The 17,513-nt window shown below is 42.0% G+C and overlaps 1 protein-coding gene across 13 annotated transcripts in view; it reads left to right on the top strand.

Annotated features, from left to right (window-relative positions):
* LOC109896697 (myotubularin-related protein 5-like) overlaps nucleotides 1-17,513 on the top strand; it is a 76,823-nt gene that overhangs the window by 40,541 nt on the left and 18,769 nt on the right. For 7 of the 13 annotated variants that reach the window (XM_031831698.1, XM_031831696.1, XM_031831692.1 and 4 more), the window contains 14 exons: nucleotides 871-900; nucleotides 2,353-2,458; nucleotides 4,696-4,828; nucleotides 5,094-5,217; nucleotides 6,253-6,366; nucleotides 9,098-9,175; nucleotides 9,435-9,548; nucleotides 9,794-9,922; nucleotides 10,018-10,116; nucleotides 12,592-12,802; nucleotides 14,806-14,918; nucleotides 16,587-16,736; nucleotides 17,002-17,070; nucleotides 17,190-17,348. In XM_031831698.1, the coding sequence (XP_031687558.1) occupies nucleotides 871-900; nucleotides 2,353-2,458; nucleotides 4,696-4,828; nucleotides 5,094-5,217; nucleotides 6,253-6,366; nucleotides 9,098-9,175; nucleotides 9,435-9,548; nucleotides 9,794-9,922; nucleotides 10,018-10,116; nucleotides 12,592-12,802; nucleotides 14,806-14,918; nucleotides 16,587-16,736; nucleotides 17,002-17,070; nucleotides 17,190-17,348 (1,629 nt within the window). The remainder of the gene's footprint in view (nucleotides 1-870; nucleotides 901-2,352; nucleotides 2,459-4,695; nucleotides 4,829-5,093; nucleotides 5,218-6,252; nucleotides 6,367-9,097; nucleotides 9,176-9,434; nucleotides 9,549-9,793; nucleotides 9,923-10,017; nucleotides 10,117-12,591; nucleotides 12,803-14,805; nucleotides 14,919-16,586; nucleotides 16,737-17,001; nucleotides 17,071-17,189; nucleotides 17,349-17,513) is intronic. The other 6 variants (XM_031831695.1, XM_031831700.1, XM_031831702.1 and 3 more) reach the window with 3 other exon arrangements.

Raw genomic sequence — 17,513 nt, 5'->3', positions numbered from 1 at the left:
ACAAGGTCCTTTGCTGTTGTTCTGGGATTGATTTGCACTTTTCGCACCAAAGTAAGTTAATCTCTAGGAGACAGAACGTGTCTCCTTCCTGAGTCGTATGATGGCTGCCATGGTCCCATGGTGTTTATACTTGCGTACTATTGTTTGTACAGATGAACGTAGCACCTTCAGGCTTTTGGAAATTGGTCCCAAGGATGAACCAGACTTGTGGAGGTCTACTATTTTCTTTCTGAGGTCTTGGCTGATTTATTTTGATTTTCCCATGATGTCAAGCAAAGAGGCACTGAGTTTGACGGTAGGCCTTGAAATACATCCACAGGTACACCTCCAATTGACTCAAATAATGTCAATTAGCCGATCAGAAGCTTTTGTCCAAGCTGTTTAAAGGCACAGTCAACTTAGTGTATGTAAACTTCTGACCCACTGGAATTGTGATACAGTGAATTATAAGTGAAATAATCTGTCTGTAAACAATTGTTGGAAAAATTACTTGTCATGCACAAAGTAGATGTCCTAAGCGACTTGTCAAAACGATAGTTTATTAACAAGAAATTTGTGGAGTGGTTGAAAAACAAGTTTTAATGACTCCAACCTAAGTGTATGAAAACTGACTTGAACTGTAGGTAGCTGTGGATGCTTCCATTTTATTTCCCCTAAGTTGATAGCTGGTTTGACTCTGTGCCTTATGTTCATTTTGCTGCACTCTCATGTCATAATGCAACGCTGTTACCGTCTGAATATATTTGTAATGTTAATGTTTTGTCATTGTTTTGCCATGTTTTTGTTTGGATCCTGTTGTCTCTAATTTGTGTGTTCTCCTATGGTGTATTTCTCTCTCTCTCTCGTGTGTGTGTTGCTGGACTTGTGTAGCCGGGCCAGGAGGAGAGAGAGGAGAGCTTGGTACGCTGCCTGACTACTTTATTCTCCTTTCAACCAATCGGCTCCTAGCTTTCCCCAATTCTGTCGGGATTCTCCTATGTCTTTGTAACTCACATACCTCTCTCAGCCCATCCTCCTCTCCTCCTCTGCCAGTCAAAATAGTTTTCCCTTGAGAGGTCTGCATTCAAATCACTTTAAGGCTCAATCTGTTACCCGATGGCTGATCCTTTTACAATCTGTTATTGGTAGCCTGGAAAAATTCAACCATATCTAATTTTGTTGTTGACCAGACGAGTGACTGTGAAATGGTGATCAACAGCTGGGTCACTGTGTTCTCAGTGCTGCTGTTGAGAGCATGAGCTAATGCCAACCTTTCCTTCTAAGCTATACACAGATATACCTGGGCTCTGTATTTTATGTACTTTGAGATGAAGATTTGGCTGCAGTAGATTCCTGCTTCTGGAGTTTATTTGAAATGCCTGTATTTTCGAAGAAGTTCTGTACTTAAAATAATTTGCATTCCTACTTGTCAACTGTGGTATACAGCCTCTGTAGGTAGTTCCAGTTGTTTCTGTATATTCTGTTGTATTACTATGTGATGTCTGTCCTCGAGTCTGCTGTGGGTGTGTTTCTTTGATGTATTGGATGCCTTTGACCTTGTGCTACCTGTCCTGTATGCAACTTTTTGCAATCTGTCTTCATTTGCAGGCAAGACTCACTGTGCTAATCATGCTGTGCAAATTATGCCTTAATTCATGTCGGCTAACAGGCTTTTTCGGTCTTGCAAATACTTAAAAATCCAAAACAGTCATTGAAATTTCATGCAACATAAAGATCATACTTACAAATTATGGCAATTTATATCTTACACCAACTACTACAACTCTCTTGAGCTATAAATGTAATGTATGCGCTGCAATGTGAAGTTTACATGGCTAAGATCAGATGTTTCATGAATGTTACAATCAACAACAAAAATCAATCATTGTCTTTCACTTTCCTTCTGCGTCACATGGCCGTAAGAGCTATCCCGTAACACTAAACCAATAAGACATTTCAAATGGTAAGACCCCCTGAAATCCTTCAAACGTATGAACTCTGCCCTTTCCATACTCAAAACACAATGGAAATCTTTCTGTATGGACAATCTGGCATGTCATTGATATTTGACTCCCATAAAGGCTCATTAAATATAGTGGGCTGATTGAGTCTGTGGTAAGGCCCATTTCTATGGGTTTCTCAGTTCAGCATAGGTCAGTTCTCTCATGTTCAGCTGTGAATGGCCGGTTACTGTGGAGTTCTAATGTACCTGCTAAACCCCTGTGATTCTCCCCATCTGATTTCTCCTCTCCTCTCCTCGATACCTCTGTGATTGTGCTGATTGTTGCTGATCCCTTTTTTTCCCAAGAAAGGGCATTCACATGATCTGTTCTCTTTTTCCACGTGTCCCTCTTTCTCTCTTTGTCTCTCTAGAGGACTATAACATTGGGTGCGGGCGATCGACAGGTCATCCAGACTCCTATCAACGACTCCCTCCCTGTCAGTGGCAGCAGTGTAGCCCATCTCTTTAGACAGCTTGGTACGGCAAATCACGATGCAGCTTATTCAGCCCTGGACCGATGGGGCACTTTATGATCAGTGATATGGACCAATCAAAGTCCAATGTTCCTTTGAGAGAAGACATTCACCAATTGTTGAATTTTTAAATGAACACAAATCACAGGCCTATATTTGATATGAGTTAGGGGACAAGGCAAAAGTGTGTGTATATATCTCTATACTACCGTTGAAAAGTTTGGGGTCACTTAGAAATGTCCTTGTTTTTGAAAGAAAAACACTTTTTTGGCCATTAAAATAACATTAAATTGATCAGAAATACAGTGTAGGCTTTGTTAATGTTGTAAATGACTATTGTAGCTAGAAACGGCAGATTAAAAAAATATATATAAAAAAAATGGGAGGCCCATTATCAGCAACCATCACTCCTGTGTTCCAATGACACGTTGTTAGCTAATCCAAGTTTAGCATTTCATAAGGCTAATTGATCATTAGAAAACCCTTTTGCAATTATTTTATCACAGCTGAAAACTGTGGTGCTGATTTAAAGAAGAAATAAAACTGGCCTTTAGACTAGTTGAGTATCTGGAGCATCAGCGTTTGTGGGTTCGATTACAGGCTCAAAATGTCGGGAAACCAAATAATTTATTCTGAAACTTGTCAGTCTATTCTTGTTCTGAGAAAGTAAGGCTATTGAAATTAACGCTATTCCATGCGAGAAATGACCAAGAAACTGATCTCGTACAGCGCTGTGTACCACTCCCTTCACAGAACAGCTCAAACGGTCTCTAACCAGAATAGAAAGAGTGGGAGGCCCCGGTGCACAACTGAGTTAGAGGACAGAGGAGCTCTGCCAGCATCCAGGAGTCGCCTCTTCACTGTTGACAGTTCCAGCTACAATAGTCATTTACAGCTGATCAATTTGATGTTATTTTAATGGACAAAAAATGTGCTTTTCTTTCAAAAACAAGGACATTTCTAAGTGACCCCAAACTATATATACATACATTACAGCCTCATTCAAAAATGTATTTAATCGTTTTTCCCCCTCATCAATCTACACACAATACCCCATAATGACACAACAAAAACAGCTTTTCAGAAATTTGGGCCAAAAAATATACATTTTTGTACATGTATAAAAATAAAAAACTGAAATACCACATTTACATAAGTATTCAGACCCTTTATTCAGTACTTTGTTGAAGCAACTTTGGCAACGATTACAGCCTCAAGTCTTCTTGGGAATGACACTACAAGCTTGGCACACCTGTATTTGGGGAGTTTCTCCCATTCTTCTCTGTAGATCCTCTCAAGCTCTGTCCGGTTAGATGGGAAGTGTCACTGCACAGCTATTTTCACGTCTCTCCTGAGATGTTCGTCCGGGCTCTGGCTGGGCCACTCAAGGACGTTCAGAGACTTGTCCCGAAGCCACTCCTGCGATGTCTTTGCTGTCTCCTTAGGGTCGTTGTCCTGTTGGAAGGTTGACCTTTGCCCCAGTCTGAGATCCTGAGCGCTCTGGAGCAGGTTTTCATCAAGGATCTCTATGTTCTTTGCTCCATTCATCTTTGCCTCTATCCTGACTTGTGTCCCAGTCCCTGCCGCTGAAAAACATGATGCTGCCACCCATGCTTCACCGAAGGGATGGTGCCAGGTTGCCTCCAGACGTGACGCTTGCCATTGAGGCCAAAGAGTTCAATCTTGGTTTCATCAGACCAGAGAATCTTGTTTCTCATGGTCAGAGTTCTTTAGGTGCCTTTTTGCAAACTCCAAGCGGGCTGTCATGTGCCTTTTCCTGAGGAGTGGCTTATGTCTGGCCAGTCTACTATAAAGGCCTTATTGGTGAGGTGCTGCAGAGATGGTTGTCCTTCTGGAAGGTTCTCCCATCTCCACAGAGGAACTCTGGAGCTCTGTCACTGACCATCACCAAGTTGTAGAAACCTCTCAAGGATGATCAATGGAAACAGGATGCGCCTGAGCTCAATTTTGAGTCTCATAGCAAAGGGTGTGAATTCTTGTGTAAATAAGGTATTTCAGTTTTTTATTTGGTATAAATTATCAAAACATTTGAACAACTTGTTTTTGCTCGGTCATTTTGGGGTATTGTGTGTGTGTGTGTGTGTGTGTGTATATATCAGTCTTTATGCCTGCATGTTTGATAATTTGTTCGAAGATACATTTGATTTTTACAATCCACGCAGTCGGTCTTTCCCTGCAGGTGAAGTGAATACTGTACTTCTGTTATGTTGTTGCTCTCAGGTATAGTGAACGTCCTGTATCTGTTCTGTGCTGCTCTGACGGAACACAAAATCCTGTTCCTGTCCAGCAGCTACCAGAGACTAACAGACGCCTGCAGAGCACTACTGGCCATCATGTTCCCCCTCAAATACAGGTGTGTGTGTGTGTGTGTGTGTGTGTGTGTGTGTGTGTGTGTGTGTGTGCGCGCATGCGATTGTGTGTATGTGCGCGACTGTGTGTATGTGTTTTTCATTGTAAAATAGGGTCATAGATGTCTTTTAATATAGGGAATTTACAGGGATTTGATTAATAAGATATTGGTCTGTTTGGGGAATTTTATGATTTCCTCACACTTATCATATCATCTCCTAATCTGATTGCTTGTAAATCTGTTGTCCTCTTGTTTTCCCTCCCGTCAGTTTTACGTACGTCCCCATCCTGCCGGGAAAACTCCTGGAGGTGCTGAGCACGCCCACGCCTTTCATCATCGGGGTCAATTCTTTCTTCCGTTCCGAGACCCAGGAACTGGTGGGTAGCATGACCGTATGTTCCAATCTACAATACTTCTTTTTTTATTTTCTATGTAATGTTTATATATTCCGTCAGTGTATGCATTTGTAAAGCATATCTGCCAGTAAAGACCGTCTTCATTCTGTGTTTCCCCCCCCCCCCATACTTTGACAGCCTGTAGTACTATCTTGATTACTAGATATGTGTTTGTCAGTTCTCTGGCCTTCCTTCCTTATCTATAATTAATCTCACTCAACAACCCAGACCTGCTGTGTTTTAGCCATCTGAAACCTCTTTTAGCTTAAATATCTCGCAGTACTAACACAACAGTCTTTGTAACCAATGCCAAGGCACATTCGCAATATACCTGACACGTAAATTAATTATATTCATTCTGTATTAAGTAGAATGTTGGATGACTTTGAAAGTGTTTCCTTTGTTATTAAGGACAAACTAATGATTAAGATGAATAATACTAATAATACGTTTATTTTGTATATCGCTTTTCATTGGTTATCTCAAAGCTCTGAGAAAAAAATAATACAAAGGGATATTCAATAAAAACAAGGTACATTTTAGAATGAAGGCAGGTAAAATAGCAGTAGTGGGCTAGGCACTAAATACATTTCAGATTGGGACTAGGTCTATGAAAAGACAGCCATTATAGTGTCATGTTTCTGAGGTCTAGGTTAGGGTGCGTCAAACTACATGTGGTCCCTCGCCATGCTTTGTTATGTAATGACTTTAACAGCAGCCCGCCTGTCTGTATAATATAGTATACGATACAGTCACATGGCTCTGGTAGAGCGATTTGATCATGGAGTGTAAGGGGTGAGAGGTTATCGCTTCTCACCCCTTAAAATGTTCCTGGTAAAAGGTACATTTCACCGCTGCAGTAGGTAAAGTTCTGTAATGAACAGCTGTTGACAAGCGTTTGTGTCTGGCTCTGTCAGTCACTACTGTTATCAATCAGCACACTTGGCCACATCTACAGTTTACAGTATAGTGATCTCTTACAAGATCAAAGATATCGTACTGACTGGGCCGTCCGTGTGTGGTGTTCTACAGTTGGACGTGATCATCGCTGACCTGGACGGAGGCACAGTGACCATCCCGGAGTGTGTCCACATCTCCCTGCTCCCCGACCCCCTCTTGCAACAGACCCAGACCGCCCTCTCCATGGTAACTACCATGACGACAACACTCACACCCCACCGCAACACCCTTCAGACTTCTACACCTTCACTTCATACAGCTACATCAGTCAGCAATACCAGTACAGCACGTTAACCCAACACAGGGACTCCCACTATGCATTACCCTGAACCATGTACAGCTATAGTGGTTTAACCACAGCATCACATTGAGATGTTGATTTACTACTTCTGAACCAACTCCTTTTCTAAATAAGATCAAGTTCCTTATTGTAATCGAGCTTCTCACTGCCAGCACAATCTGGAAATTCCTCTTGTTCAGATAAGATCCATGTTATGTAAAACAAATCTGATTTCCTGACTGGGCCTGCCTATCGTTGGTATCTGCCGGCTGGCTTAAGCATTTGTTCCTATGTGGAGTAGAGGCGAGCCATGCCATAGCTTTCCCATCAATAGCTACAACAAACAAATGGTGGCAGAATTTATTTATTGAATGATTCTCGTTGATATTGTATACAATCATATGTTTGTGGGAAATTACTTTGATCACAATCTTAAATTCTAATTGTAAGAGATCGGCACTACCATTACACACCCCTATAAAACAATATCATATTTTACAATATTGAAATTACCCATGAGTCACAACTACTGTATAAAAACAATAGTCTTGAACTGTTCATGAGGATATGTCTGTTTTTAGTTTCACAATTGGTGTGAGTTGCCGTGTGCTGAGTTTACTGTAATGTGCAGAGTTTACTGTAATACACAGTAGTCCGATAAAGAATTATCGGTGAATGAAATGATACTACAATCTGCAGCCAAAAGAGGAGTTTTTTGTTTGCCTGTATGACATTGGCATTGATTCCCACAGCCCAAACAGTGTGTGTTTGTGTTATCAGAGTTAAACCAGAGGGAGAAGATGAATTATAGAATCTGACATGCAGTCCCACATGAGAAATATTTGGGAACATATTATTCCCTAGATATAATTGTCTTCCTCCCCTCATTTCTTTATCAGGATAAGAGTCAAGTTGTATGTTTTAATATGAAGGAACATTTGATATGGACTTGGCGTAGATTGCTCAGAATATTGCCAAACAGACATTGCTCGGGACTTCTCAAAATGCGTACTTCATTAGTTTTTTGGCACATTTCTTAACTGTTATAAATGATATCCAATTTGGGTTGTTTTCTGACACATGTCCGTGGTGAATTATATCTTAGTACATGTGACAGTATACAGTGTTTATGCTTTTGTAACTCTCCAAGGCTGTCTTTCTGAGACCAATGGGGTTTATATCAGGCCGGTCTCTATGATCTCTATTGGCTGGAGGGCATGAAACATGAGCCATACTCAATCTGCACGGTTACTAGCCAATCTGTTACGGCTAGACTGAACAGGAGAAGAGGGGGCGAGGGAGGTAGAGTAAGAAAAGGCTAAAGAGAGAATGAGACTGGGTTAGGCTGTTATTGTGTCCTCTCGGTCAGAGGTACATTGAAAAGGACCTGCTCCTAAACCGGTATACTTTTCCATTGTCCGTCATTACCATGTTTAAACATTCCTTGGTGTTTGATGAACAACACAGTAGAAAGAGCTAGGTACCAGCTAATACCTGCTCTGGTAAGTAATAGGGACTGTAAAATTGTTCCATCTCAGAACAACCAGTCCTGTGATGGGACCTGACCATTCTACAATACAATATACAGGCCTCTCCCTCTTCCCTCTGTTCTTTCCTCCTTTCTTCCCCCTGTCTCCCTCTGTCCTAACCTGTGTGGGCCATAGAGACTTGTAGTGCTGGCCCGGTGACCCTGCATGGCTGGAATGAGACCAGAGCCCGATAATGCAGGGAGAATTTCACTGGAAGTGCTAGTCCTCTGTGTCCTGAGTCAATAAAACACTTTGCGTTCATGTGACATGTATGCACACATGCTTCCTTCCATAACCAATGAAGCACATTGTGAGTGTGTGTGATCGTGGGGTCCATTTCACCCTGCATTTGTCTGTCTGTGCACTGTCAGTCTGTGCGGCGCCAGCCCCAGGATCCATGGCCCTGTCAGTCTGGATGGGGTCTGACCTACATTGTCAGGGAGGGACACATTTCCCCAGTCCCAGCCTCCGCCTCCCAGCCGGCTCACGTAACATAACAGGCCTGAGTCTAAGTGACCTTCACCCAGACCAGCACAGAGAGGATAATTGCCGAGCGTGAAAAGCGATAGCTTTTGCAACTGGAGGGATAATTAATTTGTTTAATCATCTGGAAAAGTTATGTGGGTGGTGGGGGTTGGTGGAGTGCAGTGTGTGTGTGGAGGCGGGTGGTGGGTGAAGGTTGTTGCTGTGATGCGTCTAGAGATAGTTGGGCAGCAACCGTTAGGTGTGGGCTTATCTAGGTACTCTGCTACTCTCAGCGATTAGCTGAATTTATTCACATCACCATCCCCAAATATAAATAGGACTGTGAATAGGAGATGCTGCAGCTAATTTAGTTAATGGGTGTTTGCTGCTTAGTCTGAAGCCACATGTCTCATTTATGAGAGGGGCTTCCTAGAATTCTCTTCTTAAAAGCTTCTGACCGCATATTGTAATTTATGGTACCCGATGAAGCAGTGTCCGAAAGCCAAAATATAGCAGCAGCTGCTGTAGGATTTATGTACTGAATAATATTGATGAACTGAATGGATGTAATGAGAAGACTGTTAGATTCTATTTCTGTCCATGTTATTGTAATGTGATTCCTGCCATCTTGTTGCGTTTGTAGGTGTTGGACCCAGAGCTGGAGATAGCTGACCATGCCTTCCCCCCTTCCTCCACACAACCCTCCACACTCAAGATCCAGGTAATGTAGAGCCCTTCTATCCTCGGTGGAAGATGTGTTTGGAAAAAGTATGAATAAAATTGCACTCACTAAGTGTAAGTCGCTCTGGATAAGAACGTCTGCTAAATGACTCAAATGTAAATGTGAGAAAGTCTCTGTCCCTTTGTTTGGGGCAATGCTGCAGCAAGGTCTCTGGATTTCTGAGCTTTCCCAGGCTTACTGTCCAGCTGTCCCATACTTTCCCATCAGTATGTTATAATTCCCTGTCTGTGTGTTGCAGGATAAGGAGATCCGGGCGGTGTTTCTGTGGCTGTTCGGCCAGCTGTTCCATGGCTATCGCTGGTGTTTGCACATCATCCGGATCCACCCTGAACCAGTCATCCGCTTCCATAAGGTACACATCACCTTCTATATCTCTCAACTTTATTCCTAAGGTGATATATTACATTGTGTTCATACAAGCCTGCAACTAACTACGATCTTTATGAACACAATGGAATATATCACTTTAATGTCTGCCTGGAGGAGAAAAACATTTAGCTCTAAACAGACCTGCGAACTGTCTGTTTTGAGTAACACTTAGAGAGGAAGAGTGGAACAAGAATCTCAGGCCTGATGAGAGTGTGTGTGTTCCTCCAGGCTGCGTTCCTGGGCCAGAGGGCTCTGACTGAGGATGACTTCTTGATGAAGGTTTTGGACGGTATGGCGTTCGCTGGGTTCATATCGGAGAGAGGGCCACCTTACAGACCCACAGACCTGTTCGATGACGTGAGTATCCCCACACACACACACCTTCCCAATCAGTGGTAAAGATGTGAAGGATAAAGCATTCTAACTTCATGTTTTTCTTTTCCTGTGGACAGCTGATAGCCAATCAGGTGGAGCGTATTCGCCAGGAGGAGTGCAGTCCTCACAAAGTCATGAACCATATCAAGGAGCTAGCCGAGCAGCTTTTCAAAAACGTATGTTGTCCATAAAACCAATGAGAAACATGTTTATTGATTTTATTTACAGATGCAGGAACATGATTTTATCACCCTTTTGATGCTGAGAATTTATGCTGATGAGCTTCGTGATTTATGTAAAATTCACTGAAAACCCAAACAAACGTGGTTATTTTAACAGTATAGGCCGATTTTCACGCCAGCATGGCCCATGAATATTTTTGGTATCACAGATAGTTTGTTTTGAAAAGTAGCTGTAGTAGCTGTTTTAGGCCCATTTTAGACCTAAACATACCTCCTGTAAGACTCTATGATCTGTGAACTGTACATGGAACAGATAACATCTTGGTATCATTATACTCACAGTGTGCTCTAAAATATGGGGTATGTCTTGATTCTGAAGGGGGAAAAAACTAATTTATTCAACATTAAAACTTCTGTTCATATCTCAAAAGTATCCTTTTTGATTTATTTTATTTTAAGACATTGTTTGGAACTATACTCCCCTTGTTCATACCCCAGATTGGTGGGAGTTGAGTATTCTGCCTATATCGAGCATTTGTGTGAGTAGAATGATTAGGGGCACAGAAGTCACTGGAATTGTGTAATCCAACCAAATTCAAAGTTCAGGCATAGAAGTAATAGATTGGCTTAGTCCACTATAATCCAAAGCAATACACAGCAAGTTTCCAGTGCAGTCTCTCTGCTGCTTTTGAAGAAATGATAAATTTTGTACATAGAAATTGTCATTAAAGGTCATTAACCAATCACAGCCTCATGTAGGATTGCACGTTTAGAAAATCACCAGCAGAGGGAATTCCCTTTGAATTCATTTTCCCATTCATTGTGTTGGTGGTGCTCATAAAATGTTTCAGAACTTTAAAAGTAGCAGAGAGCCCACTCTGGAAATTTGATATACTTGTAGACAATGTTCCCTCTATGCTCCGCTCGTGCGCAGGTGCGCAGCTCCCCGGGACTGCGTGCAGAAGAAATATCAGTTCGCACAGAGAAGCACGAGATTGAACTTCAGTCAACTTCCTGCTTTTCCCCTTCTAGTTAACATGATCAACAAGTCAGGCCCATACTCCACACACAGACTGGTGCGCCATAACCAATCAGAGCTACAGTATCCCTATATGCAAATAGATCATTGCCATATATGGATCTGTGCTTTTCCCTTTTAACTGGACTGTGTTTACAGCATGAGTGATTGTGTGCAGATATGCTTGTTTTGCATGTGTCCTGGTATGTACATTTGTTCATATTCTTGGTTATTAAGTGAGTTATTAGCACATTTCTAGTCAGCAATGGGGGAGTGGTTGCTTCCGACAAGAGCACATAATGTGTGCATTTCTAGCCATCTTTGAAAAGCAAGTCAGGTGAAGAGCTTTTTTTCCTGTCTTAAAGGGGCAGTGTTGTATTTTGAGACAGGCTTGAATTAGCTAAGGCAGAGGGTAGCATAATTTGTCTTATTCTGTGTAATAATGGTATGGGAATAATAATACATTTTATTTTGTATCAAACACGACATTTTCATACACCTCCTTGTCTGAAGGACAAGTGCATAAACAGGTTAATGGAAATCCCTACATCTTTTTTTTCCCTCATGGTTTTCACAAGTCTCATGGAATTTAGGCCTATGTTGAACACCACACATTAGCTGCTATTGTTGGCTGAATGATAGAACAGCTATTTCCATGTTAAAATGTTATGGGATGCATTTTTTTCCATATTTTTTTTAATGGTAGACAACTCTGATGATAGGCTTACATATGATCAAATAGCCACAGAAGCTTACTTGGCCACTGTTAAAACGGTAACTTAAAGCCGGTACAGCCTCAGTGTTCTCAGTAAACGCGCACCAGAAGTTGCACAGAATTTACACAACGTTTGCACTCAGCAGACCTGAAATTTGTTCAGTGCCTCATTTTTTAAACGATGTCTAAAAATGTTGAATGAATTAATGTGTAAAATTGTATTTCAGAAAGTATCAATATTCCATATTTTAGAGAACACTATAAGGAGTATAATGACACCAAGAGGTATTCTGTATCATATACAGTTCACGGATCATTGGGTCTTACAGGGGAGGCATTTACAGGTCTAAAAAGGGACTGAAATGTTCACTTTTATTATTTTCTCAAAATGGTTTGTTACAATGTACAAAGAGTATCAACCATCCTTCCTCCCAATAAAGTTTATATGAACAATCTGAGATACCAAAACTATTTTTGGGCCATGCTGACATGGAATAGTCCTATTGCATTTTTCATGTAGCCTATTTTTGGCCAGCTAATAGCCTAACCACCGATGAAGTAACATTATGGACTAAGCGTTCAAATCATGTTGCTGTGACAATTAAGGTCAAATTAAGATCCTCCATCTGTATGTAAATGTAGTAACTAAAATAACAGGCGACCACTTACCTCTTTTCTTTGCCCTTTCTCCCCCTACAACTTTATGGTCGCTCACTTTTTATTCTCCCCCCATCAGGAGAACCCATACCCTGTTGTGGCCATGCATAAGGTGCAGCGGCCAGCTGAGAGCCCTGGTCACAATGACCCCAAGAACTTGGCCATCTTCCCTCCGCTGGACGACGTCACAGTCCAGCTCTTCATCGACCACGCCGCCGCCAAGCTCAAGACCGCCCCGCCCATGGTCAAGGCCGAGCTCAATGGCATGGTGCCCTCCGGACCCCCACTGGGTGAGTGTGCCAGGCTGGGTGGGAAAGACTGAGTGGAAGGGATAGTGTGGGCTGGGGGGTGGAGCACTCTTGACCCAAACTGCTACAGACTTATATCTATCCTACCCTGCCTTTCTAAGGTCTTCGAAAGCCAAGTCAACAAACAGATTACCGACCATTTAGAATCTCACCATTCCCTCTCTGCTATGCAATCTGGTTTCAGAGCTGGTCATGGGTGCACCTCAGCCACGCTCAAGGTCCTAAACGATATCTTAACCGCCATCGATAAGAAACATTACTGTGCAGCCGTATTCATTGATCTGGCCAAGGCTTTCGACTCTGTCAATCACCACATCCTCATCGGCAGACTCTCCTTCCGTGGCCTCCAATTGCTCTTAAATACAAGTAAAACTAAATGCATGCTCTTCAACCGATCGCTGCCTGCACCTGCCCGCCTGTCCAACATCACTACTCTGGACGGCTCTGACTTAGAATATGTGGACAACTACAAATACCTAGGTGTCTGGTTAGACTGTAAACTCTCCTTCCAGACCCACATCAAACATCTCCAATCCAAAGTTAAATCTAGAATTGGCTTCCTATTTAGCAACAAACCATCCTTCACTCATGCTGCCAAACATACCCTTGTAAAACTGACCATCCTACCAATCCTCGACTTTGGCGATGTCATTTACAAAATAGCCTCCGATACCCTACTCAACAAATTGGATGCAGTCTATCACAGTGCCATCCGTTTTGTCACCAAAGCCCCATATACTACCCACCATTGCGACCTGTACACTCTCGTTGGCTGGCCCTCGCTTCATACTCATCGCCAAACCCACTGGCTCCATGTCATCTACAAGACCCTGCTAGGTAAAGTCCCCCCTTACCTCAGCTCGCTGGTCGCCATAGCATCACCCACCTGTAGCACGCGCTCCAGCAGGTATATCTCTCTGGTCACCCCCAAAACCAATTCCTTCTTTGGCTGCCTCTCCTTCCAGTTCTCTACTGCCAATGACTGGAACGTACTACAAAAATCTCTGAAACTGGAAACACATCTCCCTCACTAGCTTTAAGCACCAGCTGTCAGAGCAGCTCACAGATTACTGCACCTGCACATAGCCCACCTATAATTTAGCCCAAACAACTACCTCTTTCCCTACTGTATTTATTTTATTTTATTTATTTTATTTATTTTATTTATTTTATTTATTTTATTTATTTTGCTCCTTTGCACCCCATTATTTTTATTTCTACTTTGCACATTCTTCCATTGCAAATCTACCATTCCAGCGTTTTACTTGCTATATTGTATTTACTTTGCCGCCATGGCCTTTTTTTGCCTTCCTTATCTCACCTCATTTGTTCACATCGTATGTAGACTTGTTTCTACTGTATTATTGACTGTATGTTTGTTTTACTCCATGTGTAACTCTGTGTCGTTGTATGTGTCGAACTGCTTTGCTTTATCTTGGCCTTAACTTGCCTACCTGGTTAAATAAAGGTTAAGTAAATAATAAAATAGGCATGAGATGGTGCGATTAAGTAGTGGAGTGAATGGACGGTTGAAAGACTGATGCAGACATTCCTATTGGGTTGTGGGTTAGAAGTTAGCAGAGATGCCAACATGAGATTGTGTCTGATGGATTGGCTTGATGTCTGGTGTAAAGAGGCTGATACAGGCCACCCGACAAGCCTCCAGACAGTCCACTGTGTTAGGATGACCTCTATGTGACCCATCTATCTCTCAGCATGGGTTTAATTGAGCTGGATTCAGTGGAGGTTCATTGTAGACTGATGAGTGTGTCGGGTTCACCCAACAATCCACCCGACAGTCTTCCAGTCCACCCGACAGTCCTCCAGTCCACCCGACAGTCCACCAGACAGTCCACTGTGTTAGGACGACCTCTGTGTGACCCATCCATCTCTCAGCATCGGTTTAATTGAGCTGGATTCAGTGGAGCTTCAGTGTAGACTACTGAGTGTGATGTAATAATCGCTGATTCGTGGTGTTCCTCCAGGAGACATTGTGGACAGGCATGGTCATGTCCTGGCTAACAGCGCTCGCAGGCTGGAGGTGGTCAGGAACTGCATTACCTACATATTTGACAACAAGATGCTGGAGGCCAAGAAGGTGAGAGACAAGGCCACAACAGCATCTCCATGCTCGGCCATTTTAGAATGATAAAAGTTGTTTGAAACTGTTAACAATTTATAGCTGATTCATAGTAGAGGTCGACTGATTAATTGGAAAGGCCGATTAATTAGGGCCGATTTCAAGTTTTCATAACAATCGGTAATCTGCATTTTTGGACACCGATCATGGCCGATTACATTGCACTACACGAGGAGACTGCGTGGCAGGCTGACTACCTGTTATGCGAGTGCAGCAAGGAGCCAAGGTAAGGTGCTAGCTAGCATTAAACATATCTTATAAAAAACAATCAATCTTAACAAAATCACTAGTTAACTGCACACGGTTGATGATATTACTAGTTTATCTAGCTTGTCCTGCGTTGCATATAATCGATGCGGTTCCTGTTCATTTATCATTGAATCATAGCCTACTTCGCCAAACGGGGGATGATTTGCACAAAAGCGAATTTGCGAAAAAAAGCCCAATCGTTGCACGAATGTACCTAACCATAAACATAAATGCCCCTTAAAATCAATACACAGAAGTATATATTTTTTTAAACCTGCATATTTAATTAAAATAAATTAATGTTAGCAGGCAATATTAAACTATGGAAATTGTCACTTCTCTTGCGTTCATTTAATGCAGAGTCAGGGTATATGCTACAGTTTGGGGCGCCTGGCTCGTTGCGAACTAATTTGACAGAATTTTAAGTAATTATGACATAACATTGAAGGTTGTGCAATGTAACAGCAATATTTAGACTTTTAGATGCCACCCTTTAGATAAAATACGTAACGGTTCCGTATTTCACTGAAAGAATAAATGTCTTGTTTTCGAGATGATAGTTTCTGGATTCGACCATATTAATGATCCATAATTAAGTCTAGTGGTAGGCAGCAACATTCATTCAAATAGCACTTTACTGCGTTCGCCAGCAGCTCTTCGCAATGCTTCAAGCATTGCGCTGTTTAAGCCTATCAACTCCCGAGATTAGGCTGGCATTACTAAAGTACCTATTAGAACATCCAATTGTCAAAGGTATATGAAATACAAATACTCTATAGAGAGAAATAGTCCTATAATAACTACAACCTAATCTTCTAACCTGGAAATATTGAAGACTCATGTTAAAAGGAACCAGCTTTCATATGTTCTCATGTTCTGAGCAAGGAACTTAAACATGAGCTTTTTTACATGGCACATATTGTGCTTTTACTTTCTTCTCCAACTCTTTGTTTTTACATTATTTAAACCAAATTGAACATATTTCATTATTTATTTGAGACTAAATAGATTTTATTTATGTATTATATTAAGTTAAAAATAAGTGTTCATTCAGTATTGTTGTAATTGTCATTATTACAAATATATATATAAAAAACGTCTGATTCAATCGGAATCTGCCTTTTTTTGGGTCCTCCAATAATCGGTATCGGCGATGAAAAATCATAATCGGTCGACCTCTAATTCATAGCTAGTTTAGAAGTTTGACCTACATGAAAGTCTAGTGACTTTTCATCTTTTGAAAACACAAACATTTTTATAAAAGCAAAATGAAGTTCCTGCACATGACACCTAACCATAAATATCTTCCTAAAGTTGCCATCTCCTAATATTGTTGTCCTGTGTCTGCTGTCCCCCCCCCCCCCCCCCCCCCCCCAGCTGATGCCAGCAGTACTGCGGGCGCTGAAGGGCCGGGCGGCCAGGGTGTGTCTGACCCAGGAGCTCAACCAGCACGTTCTGCAGAACCGAGCTGTGCTGGACGACCAGCAGTTTGACTACATCGTCCGCATGATGAACTGCACCTTACAGGTACATGCCTACACCACAAAAATGTCTCTCTCTTATACACAAAGTTCTATTGTAGACCGCAGCACACAGTCGGGTTCAGTACATAGAACGGCTTTAACTTTAACTCATTGGGACTTTTTCAAAACACTGCAATGCTACCTATTTTTACACTGCGATGGAGGCCTTTATATTTTCATAAGATCATACACTGAATAATGGATCCTAATCGGTGGCGTTTGCATGACTGACATTGTATGGCGATGTTGACCTCTATTCTCCTACTCAGGACTGCTCCCACATGGATGAACACGGTATTGCAGCCATCCTCCTTCCCCTGGTCACGGCCTTCTGCAGAGTAAGTCACAAAAACAAGCAATCCTTATTCAACACAAAAGAAACATCATTGTCCTCGTATCTTTTAAAGTGGTCTGTTTCTAAAGCTTCTGTGTGGCCTTGTGTGTTTGTGTCTGGCAGAAACTAGGCGCGGGCATCACCCAGTTTGCCTACAGCTGTGTGCAGGAGCACATGGTGTGGACTAACATGCAGTTCTGGGAGGCCATGTTCTACAGTGATGTCCAGAACCACATCAGAGCCCTGTATCTGGAGGCAGACGGGGGGGAGCAGTCCATCGCTGTAAGAACGGACCCTACAATTACACAACAAGCAGGACCTTGTTTAAACTAACGCTCCTGTATATTAGCATCAAACACAGCAATAAAAACATAACCGAGGCCTTTTCTTTGATAATAGTACTTAATCCTTGGAGTACATCCTTACATTGACCCCATTTGATCTTCC

The sequence above is a fragment of the Oncorhynchus kisutch genome, linkage group LG9 (assembly GCF_002021735.2).
Source record: "Oncorhynchus kisutch isolate 150728-3 linkage group LG9, Okis_V2, whole genome shotgun sequence".
NCBI classification, from domain to species: Eukaryota; Metazoa; Chordata; class Actinopteri; order Salmoniformes; family Salmonidae; genus Oncorhynchus; species Oncorhynchus kisutch.
The sequence above is the reverse complement of the archived record's forward strand: the minus strand, read 5'-3'. Positions and strand labels throughout refer to the sequence as shown.